This window comes from Rhinichthys klamathensis, unplaced genomic scaffold (genome assembly GCF_029890125.1).
Source record: "Rhinichthys klamathensis goyatoka isolate OS25496 unplaced genomic scaffold, OSU_Roscu_1.1 h1tg000605l_1, whole genome shotgun sequence".
In the NCBI taxonomy this organism is placed as follows: Eukaryota; Metazoa; Chordata; class Actinopteri; order Cypriniformes; family Leuciscidae; genus Rhinichthys; species Rhinichthys klamathensis.
The window spans coordinates 829,618-851,835 of NW_026607060.1; the positions used below are offsets into that span (position 1 = coordinate 829,618).

General features: G+C 37.8%; 2 protein-coding genes across 2 annotated transcripts in view; both read right to left on the bottom strand.

Moving 5' to 3' along the window:
- Positions 1–17,322, bottom strand: part of rab11fip4a (RAB11 family interacting protein 4 (class II) a) — a 54,954-nt gene extending 37,632 nt beyond the window's left edge. The window contains exons 1-2 of the mRNA XM_056240640.1: positions 17,054–17,322; positions 7,161–7,248 (exon numbers count right to left, since the gene is read on the bottom strand). Coding sequence (XP_056096615.1) covers positions 7,161–7,248; positions 17,054–17,206 — 241 coding nt within the window. The 5' untranslated portion in view covers positions 17,207–17,322. The remainder of the gene's footprint in view (positions 1–7,160; positions 7,249–17,053) is intronic.
- A 1,130-nt stretch (positions 17,323–18,452) lies between these two features.
- coil (coilin p80) lies at positions 18,453–22,155 on the bottom strand. Its single transcript, XM_056240594.1, has 7 exons — positions 21,897–22,155; positions 20,782–21,796; positions 19,983–20,072; positions 19,709–19,756; positions 19,563–19,632; positions 19,338–19,426; positions 18,453–18,646 (listed from the first exon to the last, which is right to left on the bottom strand). The coding sequence occupies exons 1-7, from the start codon at positions 22,145–22,147 to the stop codon at positions 18,587–18,589; spliced, it is 1,623 nt and encodes a 540-aa protein (XP_056096569.1). The 5' UTR covers positions 22,148–22,155; the 3' UTR covers positions 18,453–18,586.
- Positions 22,156–22,218: the final 63 nt, after the last annotated feature.

Consider the following 22,218-nt stretch of genomic DNA (forward strand, 5'->3'; position numbering starts at 1 on the left):
ATCAAAAGTGGAAAACGTACATTTACACATAAACTGCACCACCAACCGCACCTTTCAGATGCCATCTTTATTTTTTAACATAACTGCCACAGAATGGAATACACGGGATTGTGGGATATCAAAGGCAGTTAAAGATACATATATGGTGCCTTCAAAAATCCATCAGATGAAGGTATCTCAGGAGACAAGAAAGTGAAGCTAACATTGGTTTTGGACGTGCGTTGATGTCTTCCCACCTTGGAATGCGTCCTCCGAAGGCAGCATTTTTTAAGCTTTCAAACGCAACCTAAATATCACTTAATCCATGGCTACTCTAGCCTAAAAATCTAGACGAACCCTAGCGGCAGCAAATTTTATTGCGCAACTCTCCGTTGGCTTTCGAGCTGGAAAAAAACAAACTCTAGTCAGGCCAATCACATCGTGTATAGAGTCGGCGGGCGGGCTTAACATAATGACAACAGAGTTGCGACGGTTCCCTGCTACTTGAAAACAAAGAATGGCTGCTGCTGCCGGCGAACAGCAGTCTTTCGAATCGGCTTTGGCAGTGACTCTGGAGGACTTGGAGTTAAGCTTTTCTTTGAGAAAAGAACAAAGAACGGCACTTAAAGAAAGGGTAGGCAGTTTGTTTCTAAAACACTTTTTCCCAAATTTGTTTAAACTGTCTTTATATACCAATGCATATCTAAAATGTAAGTACTCTGAAAAGGAGAGTATAAAAATCGAGTGTCTGTAGTCCTCTCAGGGCTGCAATAAACACAGCTACTCTTTCTATTCGGAACGAATGCAATGATTGGCTGGGCGACTGTCACTCTCCCTCGCTACCATGGCTACCACCCCTGCTGCTACAGGAGCTGCCCACATGCGCGCACCCGGTTGACTCGCTCATTTCGACAGAGGAGAGGCACGTACCGGCCGGAAGCTAGGATGTCTCATATTTATGGCAGAGAAAGAGCAGTCAAAATTCCCAGTACCACCTGTACCTGCATATACAGTCAGCGCAGGCAAACAAGGCAAAAAAAGGTGATGTCACTCCATGCACTGCGCTCCTCTCCGCTCGGCGCTGGTAAACGCGTCCTCCAGCTGAGCGGTCGGCATCACGCGTTCATGTGTTTTGGGGGCGTGGCTTTGGAAGGAGCCCAGAAGGGAGGGGGTGGGAGTTTCTAGGGCTGCACAATTAATCGAATTTTAATCACGATAACGATTTTGGCTTCCCACGATCAAATTCCGTGTGATCAAGCGAAATTTTTTTTTTTTTTTGCAAAGCCAATCTAGCGCTCCGTAAACCACTGTCTGATCACGCGCCGGACTGGACAAAAGCGAAGCGAGACAGAGTGTGTCCGAGAGTGAGGGTTAAGGGGCTATCACACAGGACGCGGAATGCGCTGCGCTGACCGCTGGGTTCAGCGTTGCCCTTCAGATACAACGTGATTTGCGCTGCGCTATGCCAGAGCAAAGTAGGCGGAGTTTTCAAAAACTTTAAGCGGGAGTTCTACACGTCAGTATAATAACGTTAGTTATTTTGATTTTTGTTCCTCCTTTCGGGTCAGCAGTAAACTATGTATCTGTCCCGTGCACAGTACTAGCCGTTCATCCATTTTGATTTCCGTGTTTGTTTGGATGTCCCGTTTCTATTGGCCGCGCTGGTAATCGTCACAGAGCGCTGCGGCAAAAGTTGAACTATTTTGAACTTTGTCCGCAGCGTGTGCGCGAGCTGCGCACCGCTGCGCTTGCGCTTTGGTCGACGCAACAACAAAACGTCTTTGCGCGGCGCAAGCCATTGAAATGAATGGGTTTCATAGCGCAGCGCATTCCGCGTCCTGTGCAAAAGGCCCATGGGTTATAGCCTCTCGAGCTATAGCGCGCGAGAGAGACCGATGCTGCGTCCCAATTCGCATACTATCCGTCCTAAATAGTATTCGAAAATAGAATTAGTACGTCCCAAATCATAGTATGTTGAAATCAGAGCCATATAGAGTAATATATATGGCTCTGGTTGAAATGAGTGTCCCAAAGAGACCCGGATGGTCTATTATATCCGGTCAGAATCCGAAGTGCAGATCGTTGCACACTCTAACGGCTGATATTGCCCACAACCCATCGCGCGTTGGACGAGGATTCGGTTAGAACTACAAAAAACGAGTGAAAAGTGTTCAAAAACTACAGACATGGAGGACGCGCGAGTCCGACGGTTATGTAGAGAGGTTTAGATAAAGGGGTTTGAGTGATTAATTATCAGTATCTAACCTGACGAAAATGTATTTATTCAATGTTGTCCACATTAAATTGCATCTGCAGCAGCATTGTGAACTTTTGCAAAGATACGTTTAGCCATTAACTTTTAAATGCATTAGGCCTATATTCAAATTCCAAACACATGAGGAGAGTCTCGGCATGAAAGACCCATGACTGGCAGATGAACGTGCTACAACATTTCTCTCCGAAATGGTAAGAAGTTATATTAGATTGAATGGAGGATTTTAACTGTGACGAGATGATTGACAGGGCAGTTTACGGTGACAGGATGATTGACAGGGCAGTTTACGGTGACTGGATGCACGCGACAGATCTGTCCGTTAAAGATGACGAAGTAGTATGTCCCAAAGCTTGCCTACTCTTTTGCTACACACTCAAAAGTATGTACTTTTTCTTCACAAAAAGAGTACATACTTTTAGGGCGTAGTATAAGTAGGCGAATTGGGACGCAGCACGAGTGACACTGCGCGTGAGAGGCCGAGTGTATCCGAGCATTAGTAAATTGCATTAGTAAATTGGTACATACATAGTAATATATAATTATTACTATATAAGAGGCATGGAAGTTCCATTAATGGACTCCAATAATCAGTACTACAAACATCTTGTTTTAAACTATTGTTAAATAAATAGAAATAATTTGAGCACATAAACTTTCATATGGAGGATTAAATGCCATTCAATTTATACAGTAAAATTTCACAACTAATCACTGACACTGTCTGTACCACAACCAGGTTTTACGTTTCTTAAGCGTCAAATAACAATGACTCGAACAATCGAACTTCCATAGTGCATTGTTCTGCCTTGAAATGTTCTCATTTTTGGTTACATTCTGTTATGGAATATTTGTTTTTTATTGATTGTATATTTTGAGTTTTATTCACATCCATTATGCAGGTACAATGCAAGTTTATATTTTGCTTCCCAAAACATATTTACACAATGTAAAATGTAAAATAGTGCCCTGTTGAAGTTTTGCTACATTTTCTTTATTGTTTTCTTTATTTTTCTTTTCTTTATTCTGCACTGAATTTTGGTGAATAAGAGGAAATATTTTATTTTGATGGACATATTTGTACATTAGCAGGAATGTAGCACAATATGGATGTGAAAGCAGTTATAATTAGCCTATGTGACACTGACAATAAAATTTGTATATCGTGATAATTAATCGTGATCTCAATATTGATCAAAATAATCGTGATTATCATTTTGGCCATAATCGTGCAGCCCTAGGAGTTTCTCTGTTGGATACTTTCAAAATCCAGCAGTTTTCTGCTAGTTTCTCAAACTTACCTACCCTGCCTTTAAGTCATTCTAAAAAAAGGAAGATGTGTTCGTAGTTTTGCCGACCAGATACGGCAATCAACTAGCTCCGCTGGTGGGAAAACGCTCTGGTTTGTTTTAGCTCTATCCTATTGCGTGTAGATGGAATTTGAAAGACAACCGTTTATCCCGCCCCTCGGATTGAGCTCTGCCAATGGTGAGTTCCCAGACCCAACATCTTGATGTGGGTCTGGCTTGCCAGGCTATGGCTATTGGCTACTCAGCAAATAAATAAAAAATTATATGTTTATTAGAAAAAAATAGTCAATAGACCTATCAACAAGACGAACACTACAACAATGAATCAATTTGATTTTCAAAAACAATCGATAAGTGAAACAAAAGATGGCACCAGTTGCATTGAAATGCAAAGTCTGTGTGATACGAGAAGCCCAAAACTCTGTAGCAATCGCGTTCCAGGGGGTCGCTTCAACCTGCGGGCTAGAAAAAAACAGTGCAAAAGTGCCATAGTTGACAATGAAAACTAGGAAATATCTGACCGCTGAATGCTATCAGAATAGAGTACTCCAGAGCACTGTGTAAAAAAGTTGTATAAATTTATGGCACAAATACCGAATCTTTCTCTGCACTGATATGCTATACATTCCTGTAAGATCCACCTCATTTAAAGGGATAGTTCACCCAAATATGAAAATTCTGTCATCAATTACTCACCGCCATGTCGTTCCAATCCTGTATGCATTTCTTTTTTTTCTGCAGAACACGAGAAATAAGATATTTTGAAGAATGTTGGTAACAAAACAATTTTGGTTCCCATTCACTTACATTGTAATTTTTGTCCATACAATGGAAGTGAATGGGATTAAAAACTGTTTAGTTACCAAAATTCTTAAAAATATCTTCTTTTATGTTCCATAAAAGAAAGAAAGTCATACAAGTTTGGAATGACATGAGGGTGAGTAAATCATTGTTGATTGGACTATCCCTTTAATTCTAATTCCGAATGTGCTTTATGAAAGTACGAAATGAAGCTATTGATTAAGTTTGCATCACCACAACAAATACATTAGTTCAGAAGGATTTCCATCTATTATATTTTTCATTAGAGAATCTCAGATGTATATTGACTAATTCAAGTAATGTGGCTTTCTGATTTACTAGACACTGCGGCCATTGTACAGTACGTTTAAATCAGTTTCTGCTACTTTAAATTTCAGATCCCTATTTGACGACATCTTCTCTCAACCCATGCTTGAATTATTGAACTATACACACTGTAAAATGTAGGCCTCCTTTGCTCCACTTACAAGAAAAATGTCAAGATCCTCATTTTGATAAAAACTGAAAGATCAACATTAGATATTATGCTGGAAAGGGGGATTGTTCTCTTAAATATAAGGCTATATTGTTGCTCACACACACACACAAACAGACAAGCCCATCTGCAGAAATACAACAGGCTAAGTAAAATGCCATGAATAAATAACATACTGAGAGCCACAGCATAGGGCAACCAAGGCCTTGACTCCATTTATAGTCACATAACATGAAGTGCAGTGAAGGTTTGTAGCTCTGTGTAACAGCTCGACTTGGCTCTGGGAATGTCCCAAATGGGAACATATTGTGGGCAATACATAAATATATAAAGCTGTACACAATAGGTCAGTTTTAGCAGATGCCAAAGACAGACCAATGGTAAAGCAGTGGTACAATCCTGCATCTTTTAAGTACACCATACACAACACTAGAGTACCCTATGGGACCTCAAAAAGACAAACATAGGCTTTGGCTTTGTAGACTTGGTGTGCGTGCTGGGGATCAGGGATTGGGGGATTCATTAAGGAAAGAGTGAGTGGGAAGACCACTGGGGCTCATTTAACACTCTGGGACAAAGTCTTTCGGCCTGGAGCCCATTTGGCCTGCCTACTTCTACCACTTCAGTCACTTCCACAGAGCGCTGACAGAGAGACGTTGTACCCGGGTCCCCGTGCCTGTCTGTGGCCTGCCTATTCAGCTGGCAGATCTGGGCTTCATAAGTCTGCCAAGCAGTGCGTGTGTCCATGCCTGACAAATGTAACCCTGTTTACTGTGCTCTTAATGACAGTGAAATAGGGAAAAGTGAGTGCGCCCATTTAGACAAGACAATAAGTGTCCTAAAACAGCTATAAATAATGTGAAATTAGACTGCTGAACCATGATTACACAGTAACAGACTGTGTCTGTGAAACCCTAAAAAATATCCCATAGCGATGCTTGACACTATAATCAGGAATAAAGTCCCCCCTTCTTTAACTGAGAAGCACAACCCACGCTAACAAGCGAATTACTATGCTGTCATTATATGGGGAAATATTTCAATCTGATAAACCTTAATTAAAGACACACCCAAAGCTGCTCGTAAATTTGCTGTTCAAATGTGGTTATTTTCAATTAGGCAGATCAAGAGTGTTCAGCGTAGAAGCAGAGATCTCTAATCAGATTGTGCTCACTCAAGCTATTCATTATTCCTTGCAATTCTACACATAGAAGGAAATGCTAAAAAGACAGAGCTGATGTGCACCTTTATCGATCTTTGGATTCTTCAGATGAATTGTTCAATAAAATGAAGTGATAATACTAGTCTGGAGATAAAATTGCATTTATTTATTGAACGATGCACAACTTTGTCTAGGTAACACGGGCAGTCTCGGTCTAAATGAACACGGAGTCTAGCACTCATCCCAGGAGACTGTTTCTGTTTGGCACACTTGTGCTGAAATTAAAACCTGTGTGTGACAGAACATAAGAGATGTGCTCTTTATTTGATGAAAGGAAGCTATAGTATGTATAAAAATAATTTTCATAATCAGTATTTTAATCTTGTTTTCCAATAAAAATAACTTTTAAAATAAGATAAATTTACATACTTTATTTAATTTCTATTGCATTATTTAATTATTAAACCTTTTTCATTGGGGTGAAGCAGGGATTGTAAAACTTTTTTGATTGCTGATCCCCTTTTACCTAAAATATTAATTTAAAGTACTGCCTTAGATTTTAAGTTAATATTTCAATAATTTAACAACACATTTGCATGTTCACATTTATCTGATGTTGGTTAATGGTCCCATGACACGCAGGTAAACAAATAAATGATTTAATTATTTTTACTGTTATTTATTTATTTATTTATTTATTTATTTATTTATTTATTTATAGTGTGTTATTTATAGTATTTTGATTGTTTTGTATTTTAAAATGTATTTAATTTAATTTATTATTTATATTTAATTTATTTGTTTTAATGTTAAAATTGTATCATTTAATTCATTATTAACTTTTAATCATCAAATGAACCCCCAACAATTTCCTCATGAACCCTGCAGTAAAAACAATCAAATGAATTCTCGATTCTTAAAAAAAGTATTCTTATTTTACACCGTTTTTCTTCTCAAGTAAATGTATCTAGTTTTGAGGATGTTTTGATATTTTCACTGGAAAACAGACTGAATAAGAAGATTATTTTTTGCAGTGTAGCTCATGATTTCATGGTTTTAGAATCCCTTTGATCTAATGAGAACAGATTCATCAATGGTATATGGGCATGAAATACTGCTCGAGGGGAACCGTCCTCTTACCTTTGATTGCAAACACTCCATGACAGAAATCTTTGAAGTTAATTCTGCCATGAGCATTGGGATCCAGGTACTTGGCAAACTTCTTAACCTGAAAAAAAAAAGAGGACAATCGTGAGAACGGTAAGCACAAAGTCACCTTAATGAGGAGGGCGATCACATGTTCAGGATGGTACCTTCCTATATAGATGAATGGGAAGATGTGTGTATTATCAGTGGTCAGCTTCACCTCCCACAGATGATGCAGTAGAGCAGCTGCTGTCAGGATGTGTCGTCTCCCACTGTCAGCAAGTCTTTGTGATGGACATGCTGTCCAAGAGAAATAGACTGATCCTGACATTCTGCTGACACGTGACACGACTCGCTTACTCAACTCATAGACGATTTGCCTTCAAACACCTTGGTCAAGCGTAGCTGTAACTTATAAACCATGTTTTTCTGATAATAGTGAATACCGTATTGCTCAGCGACTGCTTTTTCGTGGCTTAGAAGACTTAAGAGTTCTCAGTTATGTTTAAGTCTCAAATGTTCTTGTCCAACATTCCCTAAAGATGACACACAGACCATTGTTAGCATACAGTCTGTTTAAAGCTATCAAATGTGAAATGTGAAAAGCATAGGTCAGATAATTTGGTCTTGGAAAAATTTTATGAGAAATGTTCATAGCAAGTTCATAGTGATATAAGGGGCTTTGGTAGACAGTAATGAAAAGTTAGTAGCATATGCTGTGTGGTTTCAAGTTTCTGGAGTAAATACATAGGCAATAATCTGTGTGTTTACAAAGCCTTTTTAAAAATGGCGGGTGCTGGTGTTTCGCATGCGTTCAGCCAATCACCGAACACTAACGTCACGAGTAGTTCCTATAGTGCTGGTTTAGACCTGAAGTAGGAGCTAAATTAGTTCCTCCAAAAGGAGTTCCTAGAACTAAAATAGTTCCTAGTTCCTGCGGTGCGAACGCGCCAAAATCCGGGTACTTCCGTCAATAGTTCTAGGAACTATGAAAAGGTTCCTCCGGTGCGAAAGCCCCTATAGATGAGATTGAAAGGTCCCTTTTCTCTAGCAAATGTCTTCATTCTCACATCTATAAGAAACTGAGACATTAAGGTTTGAGACATTTGTTTATGCCAGCTACCTTGGTTGTATGGTGAGGGAGATATTAAGAAGATCTCATTAGTCACTTTTCATTCCTATGGGAAAGTTGCCCTTAAGGGCTGCCAGACTTGTTCGAGTTTATTAGAAAAGGTTCCATGGTAACACAGAAATCATCGTTACTGTGTTTCACACCTCACACACAGCTCCTTGACAACGTCACTCCTTTCTAAATATATTCACCTCCAAGAGGAGGAGAAGTGTTCTTAACAACCTCTCAGTCTTGAATCTCTCGCCTTATAACCTGCTAGGATGATTCACCACGCTGCCACGGAAAAAGAGGTGTTTAGTGCAATAGCTCTAACAGAGAGCTGAAACACAGTGGCCATTAAAGCAGGTGATGTGAATGTGATGCATCTGTGTAATGGTGCATGCACACAGAGGAGCACACATGAGCTAAATAAATCACCTGCCCCAAATTCCTCTACTTCCGCTCAGACAGAGAGAGAAAGTAATTCAGAGAGGCCTACAGAAGAATGCAATTCATATACCATTCACACTACCAATTAAACGTTTGGGTCAGTAAGTCTTTTTTTTTTAAGAAATGTATACTTTTATAAATTAATTCAGCAAGGATGCATTAAATTGAAAAAAAAAAGTGAAATTTATAATGTTACAAAAGATTTCTGTTCTGAAATAAATGCTGTTCTTTTTTAACCTTATATATATTCATCTAAGAATCCTGAAAAAATGCATCACGGTTTCCACAAAAATATTAAAAGCAACACAACTGTTTTTAACATCAACAATAAAAAGAAATGATTCTTGAGCATCAAATCAGCATTAGAATGATTTCTGAAGGATCATGTGACACTGAAGACTGGAGAAATGATGCTGAAAATTCAGCTTTGACATCACAGGAATAAATTACGTTTTTAAATATGTTAAAATAGAAAACAGTTACATTGAATTGCTTGTTCAAAACCAATTCAAAAATCATATCGACTCCAAACTTTTGATCAGCAGTGTACATAAATAAATCAAAACCAGACCTCATATACAGTATGTTAAACAATAAAAGTAAAGTTGCATATCTGCATATCAATGGATATGGAGAAACAGGAGAGTGATTAGTTGCATCAGGTGAGGTGTGCACTGGCGTAACAGACTGTGTTGCTGTAGCCGAAATGCATCACCTTTATCAGGGTCCACCACTGACCAAAAGGAAGCATAATGTTTTTTACCGAATAAGAAATGGAATAAACAAAAAATGTAAAGGAGTGACAAACTAACTGCTTTTATTTTTTCCCCCTTTTTTAAAATCAAATATGTTAAAAAACTTCCTGATTGTACCCTGCCCAGTTTAAGTCAACATGCATGAAAAGTTTTGTGCAGCAGATGCATCAAATCCTGTCCTTAAATTGATAGTTAAAGTCCCCCTGTGGTGAAAATCAAGCTTTTAATGTTGTTTATGTCTATGTGGTGTTTTTAATATGCTTTAAGACAAACCATGTACAAATTAATAAGTCAACACCATTGCTGAGTATTTTCTCTTGAAAACTGCAGTGAACTCAAAAATGCAAGAAGAAAGCGCTGGTGTTTCTGACGTCACAAACTACCTTGTAACCAATCACATCAACGAGTATGGCGTTATTATCCTGTCAGATGTCGAGAGCGCATTATTGTAGCGCGAAAGTACATTAATATTATGCGCGAGCGTGAATCTCTCTGCTCGCGCGCGGAATATGATATGCCGAGCGCGAATCTCTCTGCTCGCGCACGGAATATGATATGCCGAGCGCGAATCTCTCTGCTCGCGCGCGAGAACTGGGCGCGCGCTCTCAGATACACTTCTCTTGTAAGAATTCTCTCTCTAGGCTGAGTGGGCTCGCTGCCTCGCTCAGAGAATATGCCTGCACTTAAAACGTGTTCAGTGCAATCGCGAATCGCTTCCTCTTCCCCAGCTAACAATTTTAGGTTATAAGAACGTTTTCATAACGTTCCCATTAAGTTATAAAAACGTTATTTCTGAATGTTCTAGGGAATTTCAAAAAGTCCCGTTTTTTAGACGTTGTATTAACGTTATTTCTTGGTTATAAGAACGTTCAATTCTCCCGTTATGTAAACGTTGTATTAATGTTATTTCGTGGTTATAATAACGTTAGAACGTTCAATTCTCCCTTTGTATAAACGTTGTATTAACGTTCTTGCTTGGTTATAAGAACGTTATTCAAACGTTCAATTCTCCCATTATATAAACGTTCTCTTAATGTTTTTCTAAGATAATGAAAAACGTTTCATTCAATAAAAAACATTAAGAAATGTTTTAATAATTATTAAAACCTTTCTTAATGTTTTTAATATAACAAGGTAATAGGCCTAGCCTATATGAAGAACCTAAAACAAGAACTTTCAGATTTTAAAATTAAGACAAAATTTTTTAAAAAGACCCATGAATCATGTCTATAATATGTGTAATGTAGTCCACTGAAGTCGAGTTGAATTGAACCCAAGTATAGTTTATTCCAATAAACCGATTTGGGTTGAAGTGACAATATAAAATTAACATGAACATAAACTTGGACTAAACATAGAATCACCAACAATGGTACAGGGAACAAAGCTAGACAAGAGAATGGGAACACAAGGACAAGGATAATGACCAAAAACAACCAATGACATTCACAAGTTAAAGTTAATTTAATTTATATAGCTCATTTTTACAACAATTTCCAAGTTTATGTTCATGTTAATTTCATATGGTCACTTCAACCCAAATCGGTTTATTGGAATAAACTATAGGCCTACTTGGGTTCAATTCAACTCGACTTCAGTGGACTACATTACACATATTATAGACATGATTCATGGGTCTTTTTTTATTTTTTTATTTTTGTCTTAATTTTAAAATCTGAAAGTTCTTGTTTTAGGTTCTTCATAGGCTAGGCCCATTATATAGGCTACCTTGTTATATAAAAAACATTAAGACAGGTTTTAATAATTATTAAAACATTTCTTAATGTTTTTTTATTGAATGAAACGTTTTTCATTATCTTAGAAAAACATTAAGAGAACGTTTATATAATGGGAGAATTGAACGTTTGAATAACGTTCTTATAACCAAGCAAGAACGTTAATACATACAACGTTTATACAAAGGGAGAACTGAACGTTCTAACGTTATTATAACCAGGAAATAACATTAATACAACGTTTACATAACGGGAGAATTGAACGTTCTTATAACCAAGAAATAACGTTAATAAAACGTCTAAAAAACTGGACTTTTTGAAATTCCCTAGAACATTCAGAAATAACGTTTTTATAACTTAATGGGAACGTTATGAAAACGTTCTTATAACCTAAAATTGTTAGCTGGGGAAGAGGAGCGATTGGCGATTGCACTGAACACGTTTTTAAGTGCAGGCATATTCTCTGAGCGAGGCAGCGAGCCCACTCAGCCCAGAGAGAGAATTCTTACAAGAGAAGTGTATCTGAGAGCGCGCGCCCAGTTCCCGCGCGCGAGCAGGGAGATTCGCGCTCGGCATATCATATTTCGCGCGCGAGCAGAGAGATTCGCGCTCGGCATATCATATTCCGGGCGCGAGCAGAGAGATTCACGCTCGCGCATTATATTAATGTACTTTCGCGCTACAATAATGCGCTCTCGACATTTGCCAGGATAATAACGCCATAAACGAGTGGATCTCTGAGCTTGTGCGAGTGAGGGGAGGCGGGGCTAATTCTCATATTCATAGAACCGCGTATACTAAATGAGGCAAGGGTGTAGAGTTACATTCAAGCTATTTTAAGGCATGAAGAATTTTTTTCAAGGAAAAATGTTTTAAATATGTAATTTTGGTGATCAAAGATGAGTTTTAAGGGATACAATTATTGACTACAGAGGGACTTTAACAGTAATGAAAATGCTGTCATCACTCACCCTCATATTGTTGCAAAGCCATAAGACTTTTGCTCATCTTCGAAACACAAATACAGATATTTTTTTATAATTTTTTCTGTCCCTCCATCTAAAGTCGATTACATCAAAACATTCACGCTTCAAAAAATTCATAAAGACATCCATATGAATTGAGCAGTTTAATCCAAGTCTTCTAAAGAAACATGATCGCTTTATAGTATACAGTATGATGAACAGATTTAATTTAGGCTTTTATTCACATATAAAGACTTGGATTACATTTATGATGCATTTATGAATTTTTTGAAGAGTGAAAGTTTAAGGGGAATGAGAGGGAAATCTCTCAGATTTCATTAAAAATCTAAATCATCTTCATTTGTGTTTTGAAGATGAACTGAAGTCTTATGGGTTTGGAATGACAGGATACTCATGAGGGCGAGTAACTGATTTTTTGGGTGAACTAACCCTTTAAAGATGTTCTTTGGAGCAGTTGTTTTCAGTTTACATCACTAAAACTGGCTACATCAGCAAAAACTAAAAATTCACACCACGTCCAGATTAGCTGCAGATTTATTACCAACAAATTGTTTCTTTAAACTCACTGAGCACATCAAACTTAATCCTCACAGTCATACGTGATGAGTTAAGCACCATTCTTGTTTTCAATTCTGCATTCTCTGTTACATTTTAGCCATGAGGAGTCATACAGCATCAATGACCGATTAAATTAAAGCTCAGTCAGATGCTGTTGACCCTCACATCTTGTCACTGTGTGATCTATCAGGGTCCCAGTGAAATAGTGCTGTGTCAAGGACTCGATGTTAGCAAGCGCTCTTCAAGGCCACTACAGTGCAGCCTGTGGGAAGGGAAGAAGAGCAGAGGCACACGTTCACCACACGTTCTGCACTGAAACATCCTCGTGCTCTTCATGCATACCAATCACTGCAATCCTCATACAACGTCAGGAAACGGACTGGAGGAGGAGATGGAGAAGGGGAGGGGAGGGAAGGGTTATGAGATAATAGGAAAGGAAAAATGGAAAAAAGGGGTAATAACATTTTAAATGGTATAAGACTGAATGCAACTAATGGATTAAAGAAAAGAAATGGAGGATGGATTGGTGAGAAGACCTGCCAGGACTTCGAGACGGTCATCACAAACATTCAAGCTGCTATCATGACTGTTCCTCACAACTGTGACTCAGAATCCATGTAGAGAGACCAGTCATCTGTGACTGTACCTCACACTCACACTCACACTGTTACATCACTTCCTTCTGCACAAAGCACTGAACTGTATCACAGCAAATGGTACAACATGGCACACAAACATTTGCTTCAGATTAATGACAAGCACTACTTTACAGCCATTTTGTTTGCTGCACTTATTACAGGATTCTTTTTTTATTATTATTCAATTTTATTCTGCTATAATAGTATCCAGTTAAATATAGAAAGGGGAAAATAAATGAAAAGTAACAGAGTAATATGTGACAAAAATAAATAAATAACATACAAATATGATAACAGTTTACTTCACAATACCGTTCAAAAGTGTGGGCTCATTAAAAGTTTTATTTAAAGAAATTAATACTTTATTCAGAATTGTTTTTATTGACAGTAAAGATATTTATGTTACAAAAGATTTATATTTCAAACACATGCTTTTCTTTTGATCTTTCTATTCATCAAAGATTCTTGAAAAAAGATGCATCACAGTTTCCACAAAAGTATTAAGCAGTAGTTGTTTTCAACATTGATAATAAGAACTATTTATTCAACACCAGATCAGCATATCAGAATGATTTCTGAAGGATCATGTGACACTGAAGACAGGAGTAATGATGCTGAAAAATGAAAGCCAATTTTCAGTACCATCGTCATCATTCATCGTCCATCATCATTATATTATTATTATAATTATGAATCCATTTCTGGTGTACACTAGATTTGGTGTGTATCAGTAGTGTACTTAAATAACAGCAAAAAATACAACAAAAAATAACATACAAAAACACCATAAAAATTAGGGATGCACGATACGTCGGCCACCATATCGGTAGCGGTCGATATATGTTCATTTTTAATGTTATCGTTATCGGTCCGATAAGAAAAATTAATTTGGCCAATAATATATTAAATCCGATAAATAATGGATTATAACTTACAGCTGAGACACTCCAGAAAATCATATACATTACAAAGAAAACACAACATAATTGCAAAATGTTAAACTATCATTTGAGATTTTGTAATTTATATAGTTCCATTATAATTTACACCTTATTCAGAGGTGATTACAATACATACCGCAAGACATTGCGAGTTTGTCCGTGCGGCAGTAATGATTTGTATTTTGGTTTGTTCCTCCACCGTCTGGAACAACCCTCAGAATGGAACCCCAACCACCCCCAGAATGCTATCGGCCCGAGGGGTGGCTCCGCTTCCGCTACCTTGCACTAGGCCCTGCCCCATACTTGGGATGGCGGCGGCACTGACTGGAGGTTTAGAAGGATTACTCTTACGATGTCCTTCCCCTTTGTGCTCGCTATCAATCAGATAAAATCAACCCATTCGTCACCACTGCTCAGTATGTTTAGCAAGCAATACAGTCGCACGACCTAATGTGTTGTAAAAATATACTGTCTGAACTGGCATGGATAATTTCTGAAATCAAATGAGATGATCTGAGAGCATAAATGATCACATTAATATTCCAAAATGACTGGGATAAGAGAGCCTAAAGATACAGTAAATTGTTACAAAAACAAATAATAAATCTGAATCTCTAAAAAAAAAAAAAACTTTAGATAATACTGAATGTAAGCCTTTTCAATTTATGTAATAAGCACATTAAGCAGTGCACAACATCAAGATTTCCTGAAAAAGGTTTCGGCAAAACGAGGCAGGTTGCTCATTCCGTTTTCATTACTGCTGTCCACTGAGACAATAGAGACTTATTTTAAATGACAAAGAGCCTTGAGGCACCACAATTCATTATGGATTCAATTGAATGTGTAAAGGAAGGCAATTAAACATCTTAATCTGCTGAATAAAACAGCAAGTGCCAACCAAGAATGGTGGAGCAGCACACAGAGCAGAAAAAAACTGACTATAATTTGTCATGTAAAGAAAATACTTCTGCTACGGTCAACTAAGAGCACCAAACCTCAAACTACAATCTCAAACCAATCTCAAGATGTCCCCGATAAATCCATCCATCTTTTGTAAAGTTGTGTAACCTACAGATCCAAAACAACCTGCATGTCCTTATCTTAAACACCACCCAGCATTTACTGAAAGGCCTTTTCAGCATCATCAGAGTGTTAAACATGATTGCCATGGCGACGGTAAAGGAAAAGGGTCCGTTATTTCATACTTTCAGCACATTCAGGGTCCAGATTCTCCAGAGTAAGGTCTAATTAATTTAAAACAAAGCACGATGAGTGACTAAACTGACAAATACAATGTAGCCCAATTGGGCAGAATAATAGGCATCTCTGTAAATAAGAAAAGATAATAAGGATTAGCTGAACCGACAGATCAGCTAACCGATAAACTAAACGATCACCACGAAAAGCAATGTCACGTTTTATTAAATAAATCTGAAAGTCAATTAGGTTATCATTAGTTTGCCAATTTCAATACTTCTACTTAATATATTAATTTAAAAAAAAAGTTCACTTGCTCTATTTTGTTAACATAGCGCTACAGCTGTCTTCTAAGTGACTGAGAGTAAACAGTAATTTCAACCAAAATACACAAACTCAGCTCAACTGATATTCAGCAGCAGCAGCAATCCTCACACAGGCCGGTGGATATTGACTGGTCACTCCGAGGAGACATGCTGTCCATTAGACAGATTTCTAGACAAAAGTATTTATTGGCAGGTCTTCAAGAAGCACACACTGAGCTACACAGCTGACCCACCGAAGCCAGAAATGCAAGGTCAAGATACAATTAAGAAAGCCAGTACTGCTAATTGCTTGAGATTCTACAAACAGAACGTATATAACATCATGATCAACATTAAAAATGAAATTAATGGTTATTTTGTTCATCAACTAAAAATGTATAGCTTATTATAAATACGAATTTCAATATTTAGGTTTCAATGTATCCTGTATTATATTTATGTCAAGTATCACAATGTCTTCAGTACACAACAAATAGGGAAAACCATCATGTCATGAATTTCTTTCATCTATGAAGCACAAAAGATATTTTGATGAATGTTGGTAACCAAACAGTTTTGGTTCCAATTGCCTTCCTTTTTTTGTTCATACAATGAAAGTCAAAGGGAATGGAAACTTTTTAATTACCTAAATTAAAAGAAAGAAATCAAAGAAGAGTGTCAAACAGAATGACATGAGGTGGGTAGCTAAATAATGACAATTTTCATTTGAGCAAACTATACCATTCAGGGCATAAATTTTGTTTGTCCTGGACAACAAGCCAATTATACATTCAAATACATGTTGTCATTAAACTGGGCTATTGTGGAATTAATATTGTGATGTATTCCTTGTTCCTCAAATATTTTTTATCTGTTAAATCTACAAAAAAAAAAAAAACTGTTGACTCTGTGTGATGGCTGATGACATCACAGTTGATGAAGGAGAGTGAGGAGACAGTTGTCTTGGTTACTTGGCGGAAGTGCAATTATTAAAATGCCAGTAGCCTAAATAAAACTCTAGCACTGTAAACGTCCAGCACCAATCACAGAATATAAGCCGACCTGTTTGCACAAGATCGGTGAAAGTGATTTACTGAAATATTTCCAGAGAGTATAATGTGTAAGGTACAAAAGTGCACTGCAGTATGACACGACAAACATTCCTGAGTCAAGAAAATGAGTGAATGATTATGTAAAGACAGGTTCTTACTTCATCTCCTTGGCCGAACTGTAGACCGAGGTCCACGAAGTGCTCAACCCGAATATATCCGTCTGCATCCTCGTCGCACACGTCGAACACTTCTTTAAGCTTTTTCAGGAATACCAAAAGCTGTTCTTGGTCGGGGAAGACATTGCCGTCCATTGTTATGATGATGCGCTGTTAAACGCTTTGTATTAGAGATTGTGATGTTGTGAGCGCGCTCGCCATCATCTCAGCTCGCGCGGAGCTCAGCTTCACTCAGCGCTCTGACATCACCAGATCAGCATCACTTCAGTTCAACTGGAAGAAACCATCATCTGCGCGTGCGGAGGGGTCGCGCGCTCCTGCTGACGTCATCTGGGATGCGGATGTGTTTAGCTCGCTTTAATTGGTTCACGCAGTTGACATAAATGTCAACGAAACTCTGATTGGATTAAATTAATTGAATTCACTTTAATATAATTTTGGACTGTTCTGAATCTAAAGCAGTTTCAAAAAAGATACAGTAGTAGATGATCATATGTTCGTACTCTTGAATATCAGTTCATAATAATATTCTTACTATTTTCATGTAGACTATTATATATAACGTACTATCTTTGCTATTCATTACAAAACAGAACTCTGCTTTCGCATGGGACAAACAGAGAATTTGACACCCTATGTCTCCCTATGGTTCAACATTTATATACACACACATACTGTATTACAGTATATGCTGAGGATTGAATGCAACAATCTTCCCATCCTAAATCACAACAGCATCAAAAACAGTTTATGCACACAACACAATTTAAATTTCAGAAGTATAAAATAGCTCTTTATAATCAGACACCTCTGGTGTGTAGTTCTTGGTCAGCTCTACTAGCAACTGAGCATAAATAATTATATATAATATTATTAGGATCATTTAAAAATCATTTCTATTATCATTCATCAAATCACATAGTACCTTAAAAGCTATTTTTTATAGGGGAGCTGCCAGCAAGGGTAAAGCTGCGTAGTCAAGATCGGGAGCATATTCATCCTGCAATAAAATGGGCATTAATGTACTCTATGTTTGCTAGCTATAGTTACATATGCAATTTCCATGCATATCCTTTGATAAAGTAAAAAAATGTGTGCTTTTTAGTTCTTGGTTTGTGTGGTGACTTCACTTATCTTCTGTATTCATCATCTTGTTTACAAGTCCAAATAGGGAAAGATGCCATTCACAGAAAGTTTACAAATAAGTAAATGTAAAAATAAGTAATATGCTATTTGTAAAAAATATATTTTTTTTAAATCTGCATCGCAGTAGTTAGTAAAAACAGTCTTTGCCAAGAGGTTGGCTATTTGTACTCTGTATAAACAGACACTACCAATACTGCCATTTTTTTTTTTTTAACAAAAAAAAACAAAGTATTTATTTAACTGACATTGAGAATAAAAAATAAATGGTTAATACAATTTCATGAGAATGAGCCGTTTCCACAAAACAACATTAAAATAAGAAAGGTTATCCGAATAGGTGCGTCTCAGGGTACATGTTCTCTCTGACCATCATCCGACATTTTCCACAATGAGCCGGGGCTCCAGAAGAGAATCCCAGCGCTCAGTCAGCTGCAGTAAAGACATCAAAGACAGGCTTGTTTTAGCCTACCACAGCATACGCACTTGTACAAAGAACTGCCCTTATTCACTTCAACAATTAAAAGGGATAATCAGAAAGCAACAATTGTGTGGGATTGGGGGATGGGGTTACAATCCAAACTACAAAAGAGGGTTTAGAGCTTTGCAAAACAGCACTCGCATTAGCACTGTCAGGACATACACTGCATATGTTAAACATGGAGTATGCACTTTTATATTCCTTTGCGTCAAATGCATTTCCCCAGCAAGTGTAGTAACTATGATCCAAAATCTGAATTCGCTAATTACCGTAGTCGTTCTTCGTGCTACAAGCTTTTATTTTTTTCATATTACTACCACGGACTATCTTGCTGATATCTCCCCACCAACAAAGAAGGTAACAGCCAGGAGTTAATTTGTTCATTACAAATTACATTAGAATGACAAATGATGATTTTTAATACACATTCACCTAATGATGTAGTTCCAGTAAACTTGCCTGTGTGTTTAGTATTATGCCTGATCAGTTCATATGCATTTACAATCCATAATAAAATCTTTTAAATATATAGACCAATCTTTCCCTGAATTCTGATTGGTCAATTCAATGTTCCAGGCATACTGAAATCCCCTTGATGTGGGTGTGTGAACCTAATGTAACATTTAAGAGAGCATTCAGTACCTGTGATCCGTGTGTGACAGCATACTCCACTATCTCTGATCCGTCAGGGTTCTGATATACCAGGTCAAACTTGCCAGGTTCAACTGGAGCTAAAAGACGCATAACAAATAAATTATTGCTGCAGAAGGAAGAGTGCAATTAGCACTTAATAAAGCAGCTGCCAAGCTTCAGGTGTCAGATTTATATAAATGAAACAGTGGCAAAAAAAAAAGGTGTTGGTTATACCTTGAGGTTGAGAGAGCAGTTCAAGCTCCGTCACTTTTGTTTGAGGATTGAATGCAATAATCTTCCCTTCCTAAATAACAGCAAAGACTGTTTTTAATGTGCACACAACAACACAATTCACATTATAGAGGTGTACAATGGCTTACTTTATAGTCAGACACCTCTGGTGTGTAGTTCTCAGTCAGCTCCAAAAGCTATGAGACAGGAAAGAATAATCATAGAGATTAAAGTACAGATCCATGGAAAACTGACCACAAACTGGCATGTGCTCACTGAAACTAGGAAGTATTATACTAACAACTCAGCATAAATAATCATATATAATATTAACAGGATGATTAAAAAAAAAAAAAAAAAAAAAAAAAAACATTTTTTAAATTAATCCTCAAGTGTTTCTATCATCATTCATCAAATCTGCACCTTAAAAGCGATTTTTTGACCCACTGCAGGAGGAGCTGCCAGCAAGGGTAAAGCTGCGTAGTCTCGTTTGGGAGCCGGTTCAGGTGGATTCTACAACACAAAACATCCACCGTATGGTTCGTGATTCAAGTTTTCAAAAATAAAAATGTTAATAAATATATAGATAATACATTACATTAATACATTTAGAACTTATTTATATAATAAGGTATGAAAAACAAAGAACTATTATCGTAGTTGAAAGTGTTGTTCAGGTCGTTCTGGACGCATGACAGAAATTGTGAAAATTTGTATGTTTAATTTTCAACCTTTCCTAACCCAGGGACCCCTTATCCAAACACTCAGATACTCTAACCTAGACAACCAAGGGACCCCCTACATAAAAAGATAGATTTTCTGAGTAACACTTTATATTAAGGGCCATGGTTTCACAGACAGGGCTTAGATTAAGCCAAAATTAAGTTCAATTTAAGCAGCTTTTATAAACGTGCCTTAGAAAAAAAACATTACTGATGTGCATCTTGAGACAAAACAATGGCACTGACATATTTCAAGATATGCCAGTGCAAATGTCTTTCAGTTAAAAAAGCTCAAACATGCCTTTTAGTCTGGGACTAAAGCCTCGTCTGTGAAACCGGACATATATGATTTACATATCTTTTCCAAAGAGCCCTATTTGAAAACCCTAGATTTTGTGGTGTAGTGGAGAATTTGTTAGCGGTCTTATGCTTTAGTCAATTTGCTAAATTTAGATAACAGTAGCTTCTTTTAATAAATCACATCTTCACATTCATCTCACCTGCAGAATAAAACTTTCATTAGTCAGAGAATCGTTCGGCTTCTGCCGCTCGAAAGGAGAGTCTTGTTTCCACGGTGTTCCCTTGGCCCTACCAAAATCTCCTCTCCAATTGCCTCGATTTGCGCCTCGACCTCTACCTCTCTCCTGACCTCTTGTGTTTCCTCGGTCTCTGCCTGCTGCCTCACTAGCACAGGGTCTCAAACCAGCAATTTTCAATCCCATTCCTTGTAGGTTTGGTTTTTTAATCACAAGCTCTATTTCACTGGCATCAGAGTCTGAGCTCTCTGCCTTATCCTGGGGCTCTTTAGACACAGAAGACGAGACCGACTGAACTGAATTTTGAGTGGTTGAGGAGGGTTGACTTGCTGCTTGTGATTTCTTGGCTACAGGTTTGATTCGGCTGGGTGATGACGAGGAGGAAGACGAATCTGTGGAGCTCTCTCTACGTTGAGGTGTCTGTAGTAGAAGTTTTGAGTTTGTGCTAGATGGTTTAGGTGTAGCAGGAAGTGGCTGTACAGTGATGCTGCTTTTGGATATATTAACAGCACCCGAAGATGATGAATCCGATGATGTGCTTTCTTTTCGCGCAGGCTTTTTGGTTGCACCATTCTGCTTGGGTTTAGGTTTTGGTGGAGGGGCCTTTTTGTGAGATTCATCCTCACTGCTATCTGAAGAATTTGACGTTGGTTCATGATTCTTTGTACGAGTAGTTTTGTCACTGATGGCGACAGCTGAAGTGCTTTTTCTGTTGTTTTTCGAAGAGGAGGGGCTTACAATGTTCTTTTGAGGGGTGGCAGGTTTGGTGGCTGACTCTTTCACCTCTTTTTTCTTCTTTTTCTTCTTTTTGCCATCCTCTGCATTGCTATGAGCATCTTCATGCTTCTTTTTTTTACTTAGACCTTCACAGACCTGCGTCTCATCCTCTCTCACTCTTTTCTTGGTCTTTGAGATTTTTGCTTCAGAGTTCTGGTAAGCCTCGGCACCATTACCATAAACAGAACTGAATACCTTTACCCTGTCAATAGGGATGATGAATAAACAAACACTTATCAACATTTAAAAGGTTATTTAACCTAGCAAAAACGTCCCCATTATTATTAAAATACAGTTCTTACCTTATACTGTCATTGTCACGTACTATATAAATACTTTCTGTGGAAGGCAGGTAGCAATCCTCAATAAATAAGTCTAAAATAGTCTTACGGCTGTAGCCAAACTTTTCCTTTATAATGCTGGAAAGATCTGCGATAACTCGGCATTTGTTCAAGTCCACCAGCAACCAACACATCCGACACTCAGGTGTCGCGGGAGGAGGATAATCAAAGTACAATCGAACCCTAACCGCGTTGAGACAGGAGGTGGCCATGCCTGAACAGAATCAATGAGGACGATGGAAGCGCTCACTGTTTTAAACGAGGGCTTCAGTCACTCTGTCAC

Coding starts and splice junctions, on each gene's coding strand:
- coil (XM_056240594.1), bottom strand. CDS start 22,147: ATGGCCACCTCCTGTCTCAACGCGGTTAGGGTTCGATTGTACTTTGAT. Junction 19,427..19,562: donor ACTGCTCTCTCAACCTCAAG/GTATAACCAACA, acceptor TGCGTCTTTTAG/CTCCAGTTGAACCTGGCAAG. Junction 18,647..19,337: donor CTGTCACACACGGATCACAG/GTACTGAATGCT, acceptor TCTTTACTGCAG/CTGACTGAGCGCTGGGATTC.